At 37.5% G+C, this 20,000-nt stretch overlaps 2 protein-coding genes and 1 long non-coding RNA gene across 37 annotated transcripts in view; 2 read left to right on the top strand and 1 right to left on the bottom strand.

The window, feature by feature from the left end:
- Positions 1-20,000, top strand: part of LOC125138460 (NLR family CARD domain-containing protein 3-like) — a 358,584-nt gene that overhangs the window by 58,311 nt on the left and 280,273 nt on the right. The window lies entirely within an intron of this gene.
- Positions 6,649-20,000, bottom strand: part of LOC113636443 (NLR family CARD domain-containing protein 3-like) — a 63,518-nt gene continuing 50,166 nt past the window's right edge. For 5 of the 6 annotated variants that reach the window (XM_047802821.1, XM_047802825.1, XM_047802824.1 and 2 more), the window contains 3 exons: positions 11,519-11,635; positions 9,096-9,398; positions 6,649-8,915 (listed from right to left, as the gene is read on the bottom strand). In XM_047802821.1, the coding sequence (XP_047658777.1) occupies positions 7,384-8,915; positions 9,096-9,372 (1,809 nt within the window). In that variant the 5' untranslated portion in view covers positions 9,373-9,398; positions 11,519-11,635 and the 3' untranslated portion in view covers positions 6,649-7,383. Of the gene's footprint in view, positions 8,916-9,095; positions 9,399-11,518; positions 11,636-13,820; positions 13,938-20,000 lie in introns of all 6 variants that reach the window. The other variant, XM_047802822.1, reaches the window with a different exon arrangement.
- Positions 9,590-10,381, top strand: LOC113652976. Its single transcript, XR_003442994.2, has 2 exons — positions 9,590-9,760; positions 10,132-10,381. It is a non-coding gene; the product is annotated as an uncharacterized LOC113652976 (long non-coding RNA).

Genomic DNA, 20,000 nt, shown 5'->3' with positions numbered 1-20,000 from the left:
GATGTAATTCATTCCTTCTAAATGTATGATGTATTTCTACAAGACATTTAAGTGCCTTTATACAATATAATGTTAGTTATGTACCCAGTAATATAGTAATGAGTCTGTCTGTGTTTTGCCCCGTTTCTGTCTGCTGTCACTCCCTGCTGTTAATTGTTGGCCCCGCCCACTCATTTGTTACCATGGACACTAATTGCACTCAATCTCTTCCCCAGGTGTTTTGTCTTTGTCTCTGATTGTCTCTGCTCTTTGTTCACGTCCCTGATGTTAGTCGTTGTGGTATGTTGTCTGTTTATGTCTCTGTTCCTGTTCCCTGTTCTGCTCAGTGTTCTGCCCTGTTTTTGCCTGTTTATCTGTTGCTTGCTTCTTGTTCTGGATTGATAAAAGGTTAAACTGCATTTGGATCCTCACTCGCCTTTATGTCATCGTGACTAATATAGCTATAAGTTTACATGTGTAAAAAGTGTAAATTATATCACAATAATAAACACATAATAAATGACACAAACAGTAAAATGAACAGGGTTCAGCTCGAGTTCATGTGGATTTTCACCTGCTGTTACAAATAATCCCTCTGGTTTTGATGGGATTGAGGTCCAGGGAATTTTATCCAGGGATCAGAGGTCATTATAAACTCAGTGTAGAATTGTGTTTAGTCTGATTCACTGTACACGATGAACACACACTTCTCACGTCTCTGTGTGTGTTTAATGTGTTAGAACTAAATGAGTGATGTGTTAATAAACATGTTCTCTATTCTCCATCATGGTAATGCAGGAACACTGGAGTCTTCATCACACACAGATATTCATTAGAAGCTGAATATGAAAGAAAAAGATGTGAATTAATCAGCACAAAGTGGACTGTGGTACTTCATGACCAACAGCATGTAATCATCTCTGCTCCAACAGAAACATCATCATCTCCTGTTTATAATGAATCATTCAACATTTCTTCATTCTTACTAACATCTGTGTTCTAACATTTAACTAGAACAAATGAGAACTTCCACAAGTTCTAACAGGATAATGAGCAGATCTTTACCCATCACATCACTGCTCTTATCCAATCACAGGAGCTTTTTTATATAACAAACACTACTGTGTCATTTAGATCTTGTTCTACATTTATATTTAAGTGCAGACTTTAAGAACAAACTCAGGTGAATTTTACAGGAATGACAGAAGACACAATGTTCATTAACAATCACTCTCATCAACTCATTGGTGACTTTTTGTAGACTGTCTGAATCCCTGTTTTCTGCCTTCACATGAATTTTACATCAACACACTTTACTGAACACAAAACAGCATTAAAGAGAATCGTTAGAAAAATCCTGATTAAACAGAATATAGTGACATTTTCTAACCTGATAATGTGAAAGTTATCGAAGAGAAATGTGATGTGTATCAATGTGTAATGATAATGAGGGTAAACTTTTATTAACAGGTCATTACTCACATCACTGTCTGTAGTTTGTAATGTTCATCATCCTTAAGATCAGACAGCAGCTTCTTTACTGAGTCTCCTAGTTTATTATAGGACAGATTCAGTTCTCTCAGGTGTGAGGGGTTTGATCTCAGAGCTGAAGTCAGAGCAGCACAGCCTTCATCTGAGACATCACACTTACACAACCTGTATAGAGACACAATAACACACTCATCACTGGTTGTACACAGGGACGTTTCTAGTGTTTAATCACTTTGATCACAGGCACACAAGAATTTTACAGAAACCTGAAAACACACATTTATTTGTTTGTTTGTTTGTTTGTTTGCCAAAAGCCCCAACAAAGCATTTATTTATTTATTCATTTGTCAAAATAAGTGGGTGGGGCACAACAAGTAGACGGGGACACAGTGCTGGGTGTAGCTTTTGATGGGCGTAACTTATGATGGGCGGGGCTTATGATGGGCGTGGCTTATGACTGAAGTGTACAGGATATTTTCCCTTCAGCTAACATTACAATCAGTCTTCATGTTTTAAATCATGATGTAAATATTAATGTGTGATGAAGACGAAGCCTATTTTCAGACATATCTACTGTAATCTACATCATCAGACACTGATTTATCAGGAACATTTTACTGGGGCTCGAGTGTCGACCCTGACTGTAGACAGTGTGTATTATTGTGGACTGAGTAACACACACTTTACAGACCAGGACAACACATAAGACTAGAACTTGGACTTTTTCTGGACTTTCATACACAACACTGAGACATCAGCCAGATTTTATTTTACACAGAACATATTTCATATATTGCAGTATTTAACACATCTGAACTTTATTAAAACACTCACATTGTTCTGCCACTGATCCATATTCACATTTATTTTTACACTCCATTAAACTGATCCTTACATTTCTATTTGTTACATCTATTCTATTTTTATTCTAGTTTCTTTTTTATTATTCTATTTTATTTGATGTTTAAATCACAGACAGATTAAAAACATGTCACTACGTGTCGTACTGTGTATGGTTGTGTATGTGAGAAATAAAATATTAATGTCAATGTTTTCTGTAACTTTTCTCTGTTTCACATCTCAACAAAATCTGTGTTTTAATCCGAGTTCACATGAACAGATCTTTCTTGAGAAGATCAGACTGTCAGTAATCAGACCTAAAACAGGGTCAGACTCTAATTAGTGTTTGGAGAAGTTGTTAGTTCATTGGTGTATTTTTTAACCCCAGACAGTGAAAGTGTAAATGGTTTATTCAGTATTGACAAGAACAACTGTGACTGTGTTTTATTTATACACAATGTGTTTATCTATTATTACGACCTGGATGAAGATTAGACCATGATTTATTATTAATGTTTTAATAGATGATCTTACCTCAGTGTCTCCAGTTTACAGTGAGGATTCTCCAGTACAGCAGAGAGAAGCTTCACTCCTGAGTCTCCTAGTTTATTCCAGGACAGATCCAGGTGTCTCAGGTGTGAGGGGTTTGATCTCAGAGCTGAAGTCAGAGCAGCACAGCCTTCATCTGAGACATCACACTGCCACAAACTGTATAGAGACACAATAACACACTCTTCATCAACACATATAAAACCCTTTATTACAATAACTAAAATATTGTCAGATTTATTAAATAAATAATTGTGACAGAAACCACAAATAAAGATTTCTAGTGAGAAAGTTTCCTCACATCAAATAGACTAGAACACAATAAATGTTCATCTATTACACTGCAGAAAGGCATGAAACACTTTAACTCTGTAAACAATATGGACATCCATGGGTTTACATTTATATCACTTTACTTTTGTAACAGAGATGTTTTTAAATTGTTTTAATATTTCCAACATCAAACTTACCTCTGATTTAATTAAAACATCATCATCATCATCATCATCATCATCATCAGCTGATAAACAGGTTTGTGAACTTCAGAATATATAATCAGTACAAATCTGTTCTTAACTTGTTTAAAAGTCTTTCTATTACTAAAGTATACAACACACCAGACAAGACACAACCTTTATAACACCTCTATAAACTTTATAAGGAACCACATAAGTCACCATTAACTTTCAGTAGACTTTCAACATCACTGTACAAAACCTTTATCATGGAAACAAAATCAGGACTAAAACTAAATGCTGTGAACACATTCATAAATAGTTGTGTTCGACTCGGTCAAAAGTCTTTTCTAGGTCTACTGACACTAGACCAAAATCTGGTTAAGACTCTTACTGATATCTAAAAGATCCCAGATAACAGAAATATTATAAACATTCATCTTCCTGGGACACAATCTGTCTGATCACGATGGACGACTTGTTCTAACACTTCACTCAGTCTGTTGGCCAAAACCTTGGGGAGTAATTTATAATCTCTGAATAACAAACTCAGCAGTGTCCAGTTTTTAATATCATTTAGGTCAGGTGTAGGTTCCCCTTCAGAGAGGGCTTTTAGTACTGGGGGAATATTGTTCCTCTCTTGTGGTCCTCACTAAAGCTGGATCATGTTGATAGACTTGTGTTTCTAACTAAAACCTTGACAACACAAATGTATAGTACAAATACTGACATGTATAGTGTAGGTTTAGTTCATTCAGCTCTGAATCATTCTGTTTTCTACAGTGGGGTCTTATTACAATTTAATTTTATTATAACAGTTAGAGTGTAAAACAGACCCACTTGTACACTGAACACAATTTTACATCTTCTTATATTATAATACACAGAACTTCTTTATTTCTCTTCTGTTTATAAGTGAAATAAAAAAGCTGATAGCTGACAGATAACTGCCTCTTGATGATCATTTTAACCTTCATCATGCAGCCCTTCTGCCCCCTGGTGGAGGGTAAATCCATCAATTCTATATTCTGATAGTGTGAGCTGACCAGAGACTCTTGTGTAAGTTTAGTCTCCAAGTTCTATTTATTTCCATCATTTCCATGTCAGTGCTGCTTTTAAACCCTGCAGCTCACACAGTACATTTAGTTTGTGTCCCAGCTCCAGTTTGTGTCATTAGTTCCAATGTTTTAGTAAATTTCACAGTAATTTCAGACACATTGCAGTTACATCAGAGTCTGTGAGAAATCATCAGTGTGCAGTGAAAAGAAACAATCTTCCTCCTCAGGACATTGATGATGAACCTAAAACTTCTGCTTCAGTCTCACTATTAGAGAATGTGTCTTACTGAGGAGAAGGTCATGTGATGCTCAGAGAGATGATCTTACCTCAGTGTCTCCAGTTTACAGTGAGGATTCTCCAGTACAGCAGAGAGAATCTTCACTCCTGAGTCTCCTAGATTATTACAGGACAGATCCAGGTGTCTCAGGTGTGAGGGGTTTGATCTCAGAGCTGAAGTCAGAGCAGCACAACCTTCATCTGAGACATCACACTCATACAACCTGTATAGAGACACAATGACACACTCTTCACTGGTTGTACACAGGGACGTTTCTAGTGTTTAATCACTTTCATCACAGGCACACAAGAATTTTACAGAAACCTGAAAACACATTTATTTATTTATTTGTTTATCTATTTATTTAGTTATTTGCCAAAAACCCCAACAAAGGATTTATTTATTTATTCATTCATTTGTTTGTTGAAATAAGTGGGTGGGGCACAACAAGAAGACTGGGACACAGTGATGGGCGTAGCTTATGATGGGCGTAGCTTATGATGGGCGTGGCTTATGATGGGCGTGGCTTACGACTGAAGGGTACAGGATATTTTCCCTTCAGCTAACATTACACTCAGTCTTCATGTTTTAAACCATGATGTAAATATTAATGTGTGATGAAGACGAAGCCTATTTTCAGACATATCTACTGTAATCTACATCATCAGACACTGATTTATCAGGAACATTTTACTGGGGCTCGAGTGTCGACCCTGACTGTAGACAGTGTGTATTATTGTGGACTGAGTAACACACACTTTACAGACCAGGACAACACATAAGACTAGAACTTGGACTTTTTCTGGACTTTCATACACAACACTGAGACATCAGCCAGGTTTTATTTTACACATAAATAAAATGTGAGAAATAAAATATAAATGTAAAAATATACACATCCTGTATAAATAAAACAGTCACAGCTGTTTTAATCCGAGTTCACATGAACAGATGTTTCTTGAGAAGATCAGACTGTCAGTAATCAGACCTAAAACAGGGTCAGACTCTAATTAGTGTTTGGAGAAGTTGTTAGTTCATTGGTGTATTTTTTAACCCCAGACAGTGAAAGTGTAAATGGTTTATTCAGTATTGACAAGAACAACTGTGACTGTGTTTTATTTATACACAATGTGTTTATCTATTATTACGACCTGGATGAAGATTAGACCATGATTTATTATTAATGTTTTAATAGATGATCTTACCCCAGTGTCTCCAGTTTACAGTGAGGATTCTCCAGTACAGCAGAGAGAAGCTTCACTCCTGAGTCTCCTAGATTATTATGGGACAGATCCAGTTCTCTCAGGTGTGAGGGGTTTGATCTCAGAGCTGAAGTCAGAGCAGCACAGTCTTCATCTGAGACATCACACCTATACAAACTGTATAGAGACACAATAACACACTCTTCATCTACAGATTTTATTATATAAAGTATAATTAACACTGAACACAACATTCCTGTCAGATAGTGAACAGTAGGTGGTCCTGGGTAAAACAGGGTGGGCACAGGGTTGAGAAGAAACTCAACATCAGCTGTCACTCAAAAGAACTTACATGAGTGTAAAAAGAGGACAATGAGCTGTTCCAGTTCCTGCCAAAATCCAGTAACTTCACACAGACAATGAAGACGAGTGGACCAACATTCCACAGGTCACAATCAACAACCTGATCTACTCTATGTGAAGGAGATGTGTGTGGTAGTAACACCAGATACTGACTGGATTTCAGACCCCATCAGACCCCCAATACAGTAAAACTGCACATTTTAGAGTTTATTATGTGGACAAGCCTAAAGCACACCTGTGTAATAATCATGATGTCTAATCAGCATCTTGACGTCACCCCTGTGAGGTGGACAGATTGTCTCCCAACAGGAGAAGTGCTCACTAACACAGATTTAGACAGATTTGTGAACAATATGTGAGAGAAATTGGCCTTTTGTTTACATAGAAAAAGTCTGAAATCTTTGTGTTCAGCTCATGAAAAATGTGTTTATAATTTAGTGCAGTGTATTTTATATGTCCATAAAACGTGACTCTGCTCTTCCACACTCGTGTCTCAACTATTGTTTAAATGAAATAAACCTTTAGTTTTCCTCCAACTTTCTCAAAATTCTCAAAAGTTCCCCTTATAGGTTCAAAATCTACTCTGTCCAAGTCCAACAGTCTCTTCTTTATATTGATGCTTCCTCCTGCCTCTAGAGTCGAATTCTCTCTAATTATTATTATTATTATTATTATTATTATTATTATTATTATTATTATAAAAATGTTTCCTCTAACGAGTATAAAACTTTTTAAAGTCAGTTTCCTATAAAAGACCATTTCCACCTCACAAATAAAAGTTAATAATGAATAAAAACTTTTTGGGGATTAGAATTTGTCATTACTGCAGTAAACATGGTTCTTTATGTCTGGTACACAGGTGTGTTTAATATACATCAAACATCCAACATAAAACCTGCATTAACTTCATCATTATTGTAAGATATTAAGATAAGTCATAACTACAAAACTACAAAACTCCCTCAAATGTAATCACCTGCTTCTACATGTTTAATAGCTGCACTTCAGTATCATTCATTTATTAATGCAGTTTTTATTCCCTAATTTATCTATTTACATGAACTCCACTCTGTATCACCTTCAGGTCAGAACATCCCAAAGTCCATATTAGAGTGTGTTCAGTTTCTCTCTAACACTGTAACAGTAGAACAGTTATATTCACATTTACTTACATTGCTTTACTGGATGCTGTAATCACAGGCATCATCTTCAGAACAACTTTTTCTGTTATCTTATCTGTACTGAAATATTTACTCAGGTCAAACTCATCCAGCTCCTGTGCTGATGTCAGTAACACAAACACCAGAGCAGAAAGCTGGGAAGAAGAAAGTTCACTTTGTTTTCCAGATTTCAGGTAGTGTTGGATTTCCTCCACTAGAGAATCATCACCCAGTTCATTCAGACAGTGGAACAGAGTGATGGATTTCTCTGTAGGAGGATCTTCACTGATCTTCTTCTTAATGTACTGAACTGTTTCCTGTGTGCTCTGAGGGTTACTTCCTGTCTGTGTTACTAAAACATGTAAGAGTTTCTGATTGGACTCCAGTGAGAGACCCAGAAGAAAGCGAAGGAAAAGATCCAGATGTCCAGTCTGACTGTGTAAAGTCTGATCTACAGCACTGATGTGTACATCTGAGATTGTATTAGTGTTCATCCACCTGTTATAACCCTGATTCTGTATCAGAACATTTCTCTTCTCCTTCATGAAGGTCAGGTGCACATACAGAGCTGCGAGATGCTCCTGAATGCTCAGATGAACAAAGCAGTACACTTTACTGTGGTGAAGCCCAAACTCCTCTCTGAAGATCTGAGTACACACACCTGAGTACACTGCTGCTTCTGTCACATCAATACCACACTCTCTCAGGTCTTCATCATAGAAGATCAGGTTCCCTTTCTTCAGCTGCTGAAAAGCCAGTTGTCCCAGTTTAAGAAGCATTTCTTCATCACTCTCCTGCTTCTTTGAGTATTTTTCTCTGATGATGTTTGTCTGAATGATGAGGAAGTGTGTGTACATTTGAGTCAGAGTCTTGGGGATCTCTCCACTCTCTGCTTCACCCAACATTCTCTCTAGAACAGTGGCTGTAATCCAGCAGAAGACTGGGATGTGACACATGATGTAGAGGCTTCTTAATGACTTCAGGTGTGTGATGATGTTATTGGCCAGGCTCTGATCACTGATCCTCTTCCTGAAGTACTCCTCCTTCTGTGGGTCATTGAACCCTCGTACCTCTGTGACTCGATCCACACACTCAGAGGGGATTTGATCAGCTGCTGCAGGTCTGGAGGTGATCCAGATGAGAGCAGATGGAAGCAGATTCCCTTTGATCAGGTTTATCAGCAGCACAGGCACTGATGCTGATTCAGTTACATCACACACTCTCACTGTGTTCTGGAAATCTAGAGGAAAACGACACTCGTCCAATCCGTCAAAAATGAACAGAACCTTTTCCAAACTGGACGTTTCTGTTTCTTTTGTTTCCTTAAAAAACACATGAAGGAGCTCCATCAGGCTCATTTTCTGGTCCATCATCAAGTTCAGCTCTCTGAAAGGAAGTGGAAATATGAGGTGGACGTCCTGATTTACTTTCCCTTCAGCCCAGTCCACAATGAACTTCTGCACAGAGACGGTTTTTCCGATGCCAGCGACTCCCTTTGTCAGCACAGTTCTGATGGGTTTGTCTTGTTTAGATGATGTATTTGTCAGCACAGTTCTGATGGGTTTGTCTTGTTTAGATGATGTATTTGTCACCATAGTTCTGATGGGTTTGTCTTGTTTAGATGATGTATTTGTCAGCACAGTTCTGATGGGTTTGTCTTGTTCAGATGATGTATTTGTCAGCACAGTTCTGATGGGTTTGTCTTGTTTAGATGATGTATTTGTCAGCACAGTTCTGATGGGTTTGTCTTGTTCAGATAAAGGCTTAAAGATGTCATTGCATTTGATTGGTGTTTCCTCTGTTGTTCTTCTCCTGGATGCTGCCTCCATCTGTCTCACCTCATGTTCATTATTGACTTGTCCACTGTCTCCCTCTGTGATGTAGAGCTCTGTGTAGATCTCATTCAGGAGTGTTTGGGTTCCCAGGTTTATTATCACTCCATTCAAACACTGAAACTTCTTCATCAAATATGATTTGAACTTTTTTCTGGAATTCATTTCCACCAGCAGATTCTGGGTCGTATCTGTGATATGGAGAACACTCTAAAAAATGATTCATGGGGTTAGTTTGTAAAACTTGAAATAAACAATATTTTCAGCATAAAATAATTAAGTTTGTAATATGTACTTGTATTGGTGAGTTGATAACTCATTTTAATAAGTCTTTCAACATTAAAATAAAGAATACTGTCTTAACTTAATTATATATGGATTTTGAACACACACTTTTACCTTCTCGTAACAACAGAAAAATATTAAGTTAGTGAAACTTGTATATCTAGTGAGCATCCTTTACATGCTGAGTAAAGGCGGAATTTGTCCGGACGTGTTTGTCTGCCAGAGAAGGACTAGGAGCCGGAGACACAGGAGAATCGAGGCTATATAGGTAAGTTAATATTTTTGCTTTGTTTTAATCTCAGCAGCTAACAACTGTATGCACAAAAAATCGTTGACTTAAGTAAAGTTGTCCACAGGTTCGAGTTTCCCGAGTCAATAACTCCTGATCTAAACGCTACACCTCTTTTCTCTCGTAGTAATGTAGTGAGGCGGCTACAACCGTGTTCTCCTCAAAATCAGCTTTCCTCCACGGTGGACAAAATACATATAAACCTAAATATGAAACAAAATGAATGCGGCAAACTTTACTTAAGTAAGTCGTTGTTGTCACACACTAAACTGAAAAGACAGTTTGAGCTAAGCTAATGTCCTGTTCCTTTCCTTGACTTAAAACACTGACATTGATTTTGATCTACTTAGGATGATGAGGTGCCACAAATTTTGACCCAGCCAACGGCAGTATTATTATTGAGGGAACGGAAGTCCTGCAAGACCTGGATGTATCCAGAGCCTGTGCCCTGCTAGGGCTGGTATATGCCCTCAACCTCAGCTACCCAAAGGAACTAAAAAATACTTTTGAGGTGTTTCAGAAAATAATTCTTGAGCTGGATGGTCTGAAAGCTAGGCCGAAGGTAATGTCTTTAAACAGTAAACTGTTGTATTCCTGAAATGTTACATGTAAAAGTTTTGCTGTGCATACGCATACAGAAGCTGTAATGTTGACAAGTTTTTACATGAAGGTTACAGTGTTGTATTTGTTTGAGACTTTATGGCGGCTGTAGTTTATGTGATGAAGGTAAAATAAAACAAAAGGAAGAAAACTTTTAGTTTCAGCTAGGTGGACCCAATAAGCTGGCAATTGTGTCTGATGTAGGAATTCATTTTCCACGTTCCCTGTGATTTATTGTTATTATTTTATTTTATTTTATTCTGATATGTACCTACCAGAAAAATACTTGATTCTTTACTTGACTTTACTTGAAAAAAATACTTTAGTCCTGGATAATTATCTTTTTGTCAAAGCATTGTTTTGTCAAAGCACTCTGATTGGTTTTATAATAAACCAGTTTCATCATAAAACTGGAATTGCTGTGTTATTTCTCCTGACTGAAGTGAAATAAGTTACTTGTACTCAAAAAAATTAAGGTAACAATTTGCATGGACATATCTAAGTAGAATGGAATCAAAATAAAGAAGTTAGAATAGCTTAAATTATGTAATTTGACCACTTAATATCACCAAAACTTTGAAATTAAAATTAAGTTGTTTCAACTTAATTAAGCTCTTAGAGGTTAAGTCAAATCATGTTGGTTGTACTAAACAAATTGGGTTAGTCTAACTATAAAAGGTTTATGATATCTACTTAATAATGACTGAGGTGAAGCTACTTAAAAAGATGCATGCAAATTGTTACCTTAATCTTTTTAAGTTGAGCCAGCGTTTTATTTTTTAGAGTGAAGCAGGAAGACACGGGGTTCATGTATTAGACTTAATCATCTGTTTTCAGTAATCTAATCACTCTGTAGTATACAGACTATTATTTGGACACTTAAGCCATATTTGAATGCCATCGTATGAATTTCACTGCATTACAAAACAACGTCATTTGAAGAAAGAAACCACAAGCAAACATTCCAATCACAACATTTCCCAATAAACAGACTGAGCGATATTTAAACACATAATAGTGGCTTTATTACAGTCAGAGTTCTAGTGTTGTAGTATTTAGTTTGTCCCCCTGTTTATCTCGTTAAATTACCCTTTAAGTGTAACTTTAGCATTGACATTAAAAGTTAAGAGACGTTACCTGTGTAGAAGTGAGGAGTCTACAGCTTTAACCCCCAGATGATGATCCATAGGCTCATGACTCTTCATGGAGCTACAGCTGTGTGTTGGTGATTCTGATCTCTTTCCCTGGAGTTTACTGTACAACATTATGGACACGTCTTTAATTATTTATTTACAATCTTTACAGTTTTTAACTCACTTGATAACTGAATGTGGATTTTTACACACAATAAACAGAATGACTTTTTTATGCTCAATGGTGACTGTGGTAGCTTTTTTCACTAGTGGAGCCTTTATTTAAGTTCATTTTATATTTACACACTAAACACACTGTAGCACAGAAACTAAGAGTCCAAACCCATTCCAGTAGCACACTGCCCCTGTGCACAAAGGACCTGCAAACTGGATTCTGTACCCTTTCTCTATAGTATCTAGACCCCATTGAGAAACACTTGGAAGGTAGCGTAGGCCAGGCGAACCCCAGAGTCAAGGCTCCCCGGAATCCCAGCCCTGAATGTAGGGTTTTCTTTTTGTAACTCCTGCCATAGACGACCTCTTAGGTCCTGTCTAGACTGATGGGGCTGGCCTTGGCTTGCTGACCGGACACCTTTCCTTATGATAGGGAGCCCGTAAGCAACACAAGCCTTCCTCTCCTGTCTAAGAGAGCTAGACTGGGGCCAACTACAGATTATGCTACTGATTAAACTTTTTAAATGAAATAATTCCTTATGAAATATGACCATCTAATTGAGATCAGTTGCTTTGCTCGTTTCTGTTTGAAAACTATTAGCCAGAGAGCTCCATCACAGAGATATCAAGGTGAGAGTAGGTGAAGTAGCCTGCTGGAGTTTTACTGCAGAAAGTAGAAAAGTCGGTCTGTAGTTATAAGGTAAGGCATAATGTTATTTTAATCATTTCAGTGGAACAAAATTAAGGTCATTTATGGTAATGCTGTTAATATGTCAGGGTTGTTTAATAGGAGATTGTGCTGTCACTGGGAATAAAGGAGTCTCCCACATGCCATAAATGTAATGTAAATGTAAAGACAGATGCTATTAGTCTAGACTAACACTTTTACGTTCAAACTCTAGATGATTATTATGACTTGTTTCCTGTCATTAGCTCAATAATGCTAAGCAGTGGTCTCGCCTGCAATGACTGAACACACAGCAACCCCCAAACTACCACACTAACATGTGAATTTTACTGTCTTACAAAACAACATGTCAAACCAAGTGCTAATTATATTAAAGGTGCGGTGTATGTTGTTTGAGAAATGCTTTAGAAAACTGAGTCGGGCCGACAAACAAAACAAACGTGTAGCCAATGAGTAGAAAGGGGCGTGTCTTGTCAATATGGGCGGAGAGAGTGTTCAGTGCGCATGTGTGACATTAGCATAAAGAGGCGTGTCTTGTCAATATGGGCGGAGAGAGTGTTCAGTGCGCATGTGTGACATTAGCATAAAGAGGCGTGTCTTGTCAATATGGGCGGAGAGTGTGTTCAGTGCGCATGTGTGTGCGCATGTGTGACATTAGCATAAAGAGGCGTGTCTTGTCAATATGGGCGGAGAGAGTGTTCAGTGCGCATGTGTGACATTAGCATAAAGAGGCGTGTCTTGTCAATATGGGCGGAGAGAGTGTTCAGTGCGCATGTGTGACATTAGCATAAAGAGGCGTGTCTTGTCAATATGGGCGGAGAGAGTGTTCAGTGCCCATGTGTGACATTAGCCGAAAGTGATTGAAACATTGACATGGAGGATAAAAACGAAAAGTGAAGAAAGGCTTACAATAAGACAAGAAGCAGGACGTGTTAATATAGGATCAGATTTCCAGCGCTGGAGAGAACTGAACATGTTCCATGTTAAACAGAGCTAAACCTCACGCTACAACACACAGTACTACACAAACACATCTGTATTACCACAGTATTACTCATTGTGTTCATTTACTGATAAAAATACCCCCTCGGCCAGCTGCCCCAGCAGGTTCCCCCATAATAGTTGCCTGGGTTACGTATGTATGTGTGGGGCGGAGCTACCAAAACAGGGGTGACACCCATTTGGGTTAGGGGCGTGTTTGTTTTGGTGATTTTAAATGTCAACATTGGCATTCAAACATCGTGCACCGCACCTTTAAACACACCACAAACACACTTTTCCCCAAACACATTTCCAAATAAAAGATTAAATAATACAAAAAGTATTTGGACACACAACAGTGGCTCCATTACTGTGTTTCAGTATTTATTTTGTCCTGTTTATGTAGTTAAACTTCCCTTTAAGTGTGACTTTAGCAGTGACATTAACAGTGAGGAGACGTTACCTGTGTAGAAGTGATGATGCTCCAGCTTTAAACCTCAGAGGATGCCCCATAGACTGATCACTCTTCATGGAGATACAGCTGTGTGTTGGTGATTCTGATCTCTTTCTCTTGGGTTTACTGTACAACATTATACACAGTCCTTTAGTCATTTATATACACACTTTATTTTACTTACAGTTACACATGAAATGATAAAATTAACCTGGATATTGATTTTTGTATTTTATTCCTCTTGTGCAGTGTGTGTGTGAGTGTGTGTGTGTGTGTGTGTGTGTGTGTGTGTGTGTGTGTGTGTGTGTGTGTGTGTGTGTGTGTGAGTGTGTGTGTGTGTGTGTGTGAGTGTGAGTGTGTGTGTGTGTGTGTGTGTGTGTGTGTGTGTGTGTGTGTGTGTGTGTGTGTGTGTGTGTGTGTGAGTGTGTGTGTGTGTGTGTGTGTGTGTGTGTGTGTGTGTGTGTGTGTGTGTGTGTGTGTGTGTGTGTGAGTGTGTGTGAGTGTGTGTGTGTCTGTGTGTGTCTGTGTGGTCAATCTGTAAAAAGCAAACAATTCAGAATTACATTTTAACAGCTTTAGATTGTAAGCATTAAATTATGCTAATAAATCAAGATATAATAATCTCTATGATGCTGAGATCACATATTTGCAGGAAATTAGTTATTTGTGTTAAACATTATCACACATTTGTCTCTGCATCACAAACACATACTGAACATTGTTTAGCAACTAAATGCAACAACATGTATATTGCATGAATATTGACAAACAATATAAAAACAGTAAATGTTCACACAAACATATGTGTATAACATTAGCCGCTAATTACAAATAGCGATCTACATAACAACATCTCAGAAACTATCAATTCACTAAACAACATTAATAACTCAGCACGCTGGGAATATATAGCTTTAAATTACTGTTTCGAACTGGAAATGTTATATAAGTTCTAACAAGGTTTTAACATGACAACAACACGGCTTTTTCTCTCAGTGTTTGTTTTTCTAACTAACTGCAACCTTTTTTTTCTAAGCAATCACGTGTGTCTTTATCACGTGTCTATCATGAGCTTTAAACACACTGATCCCTTTCCCATAGATGTTATAACTCCTTGTATCAATAAAATAAACATATTAATGACCAAGAACTTCCTCAAACTAAATACAGATAAAACAGATCTGCTCTTAGTCGGCCCTCCTAAATGTACTTCATCTCTTAATATTGATAAAATTAATATGACTGGCTGTCGTGTAAAACCCCCAACCACTATCAAAACCTGGGCATAGTGTTTGATTCTTCTGTCTTTCTCCTCTCACATCTCATCTCTCACCAAATCTGCCTTCTTTCATCTACAAAATATTGCCCGATTACGCCCAAGTTTAAATATCAGTGATGCCGAGACCCTTGTCCATGCTTTCATTACCTCCTGTCTAGATTACTGTAATGCACTTTTTTATGGTTTACTATCAACTTCTTTAAAGAAACTCCAATAGATCCAGAATTCAGCAGTAAGAGTGTTAACACACACACAGAAATCCCCCCACATCACCCCCATCTTATACAGTTTACATTGGCTCACAATTAGTTTCTGTATTCAATATAAAGTTCTCCTCACTACATTTAAAGCTCTCCATCGCTCCTGTCCACAATATACCACAGATCTCCTTCACACATATACCCCTGCCCCTGCACTTAGGTCCTCTGACTCTAATTTATTAGAGGTTCCTCATTATAGGCTGAAATCATTTGGTGGTAGAACCTTCTGTATTGTGGCTCCCAGCCTCTGGACTTCTCTCCCCAGAACATTCGAGACCTGGCGTCTTTACAGGATTTCAAAACTAATCTGAAAACTTATCTTTTCACTTCCTGTTATTCAAATTCTCAAGTCCATTGACATGGTTTTGTGTCTCTATTTTTCTCTTCTGTATTTTCTACTAGAATGTTTGTTGCTCTAATGTACATGTTTGTTGATTGGGATGTTTTGATGTTGTGTTTCCTTTTCTATGGTGTATGTGTATGTTGTGTATATGTATAGTGATATCACACCTGAGACACCTGAATCTGTCCTGTAATAATCTAGGAGACTCAGGAGTGAAGATTCTCTCTGCTGTACTGGAGAATCCTCACTGTAAACTGGAGACACTGAAGTAAGATCATCTATTAAAACATTAATAATAAATCATGGTCTAATCTTCATCCAGGTCGTAATAATAGATAAACACATTGTGTATAAATAAAACACAGTCACAGTTGTTCTTGTCAATACTGAATAAACCATTTACACTTTCACTGTCTGGGGTTAAAAAATACACCAATGAACTAACAACTTCTCCAAACACTAATTAGAGTCTGACCCTGTTTTAGGTCTGATTACTGACAGTCTGATCTTCTCAAGAAAGATCTGTTCATGTGAACTCGGATTAAAACAGAGATTTTGTTGAGATGTGAAACAGAGAAAAGTTACAGAAAACATTGACATTAATATTTTATTTCTCACATACACAACCATACACAGTACGACACGTAGTGACATGTTTTTAATCTGTCTGTGATTTAAACATCAAATAAAATAGAATAATAAAAAAGAAACTAGAATAAAAATAGAATAGATGTAACAAATAGAAATGTAAGGATCAGTTTAATGGAGTGTAAAAATAAATGTGAATATGGATCAGTGGCAGAACAATGTGAGAGTTTTAATAAAGTTCAGATGTGTTAAATACTGCAATATATGAAATATGTTCTGTGTAAAATAAAATCTGGCTGATGTCTCAGTGTTGTGTATGAAAGTCCAGAAAAAGTCCAAGTTCTAGTCTTATGTGTTGTCCTGGTCTGTAAAGTGTGTGTTACTCAGTCCACAATAATTGTCGGGTCTACAGTCAGGGTCGACACTCGAGCCCCAGTAAAATGTTCCTGATAAATCAGTGTCTGATGATGTAGATTACAGTAGATATGTCTGAAAATAGGCTTCGTCTTCATCACACATTAATATTTACATCATGATTTAAAACATGAAGACTGATTGTAATGTTAGCTGAAGGGAAAATATCCTGTACCTACAGTCATAAGCCACGCCCATCATAAGCCCCACCCATCATAAGCCCCGCCCATCAAAAGCTACACCCAGCACTGTGTCCCCGTCTACTTGTTGTGCCCCACCCACTTATTTTGACAAATGAATAAATAAATAAATGCTTTGTTGGGGCTTTTGGCAAACAAACAAACAAACAAACAAATAAATAAATGTGTTTTCAGGTTTCTGTAAAATTCTTGTTTGCCTGTGAACAAAGTGATTAAACACTAGAAACGTCCCTGTGTACAACCAGTGAAGAGTGTGTTATTGTGTCTCTATACAGGTTGTGTAAGTGTGGTGTCTCAGATGAAGGCTGTGCTGCTCTGACTTCAGCTCTGAGATCAAACCCCTCACACCTGAGAGAACTGGATCTGTCCTGTAATAAACTAGGAGACTCAGTAAAGAAGCTGCTGTCTGATCTTAAGGATGATGAACATTACAAACTACAGACAGTGGAGTGAGTAATGACCTGTTAATAAAAGTTTACCCTCATTATCATTACACATTGATACACATCACATTTCTCTTCGACAACTTTCACATTATCAGGTTAGAAAATGTCACTATATTCTGTTTAATCAGGATTTTTCTAACGAATCTCTTTAATGCTGTTTTGTGTTCAGTAAAGTGTGTTGATGTAAAATTCATGTGAAGGCAGAAAACAGGGATTCAGACAGTCTACAAAAAGTCACCAATGAGTTGATGAGAGTGATTGTTAATGAACATTGTGTCTTCTGTCATTCCTGTAAAATTCACCTGAGTTTGTTCTTAAAGTCTGCACTTAAATATAAATGTAGAACAAGATCTAAATGACACAGTAGTGTTTGTTATATAAAAAAGCTCCTGTGATTGGATAAGAGCAGTGATGTGATGGGTAAAGATCTGCTCATTATCCTGTTAGAACTTGTGGAAGTTCTCATTTGTTCTAGTTAAATGTTAGAACACAGATGTTAGTAAGAATGAAGAAATGTTGAATGATTCATTATAAACAGGAGATGATGATGTTTCTGTTGGAGCAGAGATGATTACATGCTGTTGGTCATGAAGTACCACAGTCCACTTTGTGCTGATTATTTCACATGTTTTTCTTTCATATTCAGGGTCTAATGAACATCTGTGTGTGATGAAGACTCCAGTGTTCCTGCATTACCATGATGGAGAATAGAGAACATGTTTATTAACACATCACTCATTTAGTTCTAACACATTAAACACACACAGAGACGTGAGAAGTGTGTGTTCATCGTGTACAGTGAATCAGACTAAACACAATTCTACACTGAGTTTATAATGACCTCTGATCCCTGGATAAAATTCCCTGGACCTCAATCCCATCAAAACCAGAGGGATTATTTGTAACAGCAGGTGAAAATCCACATGAACTCGAGCTGAACCCTGTTCATTTTACTGTTTGTGTCATTTATTATTTGTTTATTATTGTGATATAATTTACACTTTTTACACATGTACACTTATAGCTATATTTGTCACGATGACACAAAGGATCCAAATGCAGTTTAACCTTTTATCAATCCAGAACAAGAAGCAAGCAACAGATAAACAGGCAAAAACAGGGCAGAACACTGAGCAGAACAGGGAACAGGAACAGAGACATAAACAGACAACATTCCACAACGACTAACATCAGGGACGTGAACAAAGAGCGGAGACAATCAGAGACAAAGACAAAACACCTGGGGAAGAGATTGAGTGCAATTAGTGTCCATGGTAACAAATGAGTGGGCGGGGCCAACAATTAACAGCAGGGAATGACAGCAGACAGAAACAGGGCAAAACACAGACAGACTCATTACTATATTACTGGGTACATAACTAACATTATATTGTATAAAGGCACTTAAATGTCTTGTAGAAATACATCATACATTTAGAAGGAATGAATTACATCATATTATAAAGGATGAATTTAAATAATAAAATAATAAAACTTCATTTCTTTCCCTCACTGATTATGATATAAACTATAGAGTTAATGTGCTTCTTTTCTCTCATTCTATTTTCAGTGTAAGTTTTGCTCGTGTCTTGTCGTCTATATCCAGCTCTGTGAACTTTTATTAAAAAATACAATAAAAATATATTTTTAACTATATTTTATTCACAACGTGCTTCTAATGAACGTTCTGTTATTTTGTTTATACCTGAATACTGAATAAACAATTATTAACACAGCTGTATCTCATTAATATTTAATAAAATCCAATCCATATTTACTGACTGTCACTTATTAGTGTTGAGGTTTTATGCTTTGTTCATTAATGTTAATTAACACTTAATAAGGTCGTTACATCCGATTATAATGAACCGAGACTTTTAATAAAAAACTTCAGTGTAAAGTTTCTACTTCAACATTCAGTGAGATGACGGTGATAAATGTCCTGGTCCTGTTCTTATAGACGTCGCCATGGTGACACTCGTCCTCGTCATGAAGGTCTGACGTTTAAAGTCCAGTCTGATTTGTCAACAGACATTCAGACCAAATGTTTATGAACAGCTGCCTCAGTCAGGGTGGTGTATTTACCCAGGGGGCAAATCTGTGGTCCAGTTCTGTTTAAACTCCCTTTAATAGTTCCTTTGTCCACTTCCCCTCAGTGGAGTGTTACTGCTACACAAACACACTGCTACACAAACACACACACTGCTACACAAACACACACACACTGCTACACACACTGCTACACAAACACACACACTGCTACACAAACACACTGCTACACACACACACACTGCTACACAAACACACACACTGCTACACAAACACACTGCTACACACACACACTGCTACACAAACACACTGCTACACACACTGCTACACAAACACACACACACTGCTACACAAACACACTGCTACACACACTGCTACACAAACACACACTGCTACACACACTGCTACACACACACACACACACACACACACTGCTACACACACACACTGCTACACACACACTGCTACACACACACTGCTACACACACTGCTACACACACACACACTGCTACACACACAGCTACACACACTGCTACACACACACTGCTACACACACACTGCTGCACAAACATACTGCTACACAAACAGCTACACAAACACACTGCTACAC

The sequence above is a fragment of the Tachysurus fulvidraco genome, chromosome 18, assembly GCF_022655615.1.
Source record: "Tachysurus fulvidraco isolate hzauxx_2018 chromosome 18, HZAU_PFXX_2.0, whole genome shotgun sequence".
NCBI lineage: Eukaryota > Metazoa > Chordata > Actinopteri > Siluriformes > Bagridae > Tachysurus > Tachysurus fulvidraco.
This window is presented reverse-complemented; position numbering and strand designations above follow the sequence as displayed.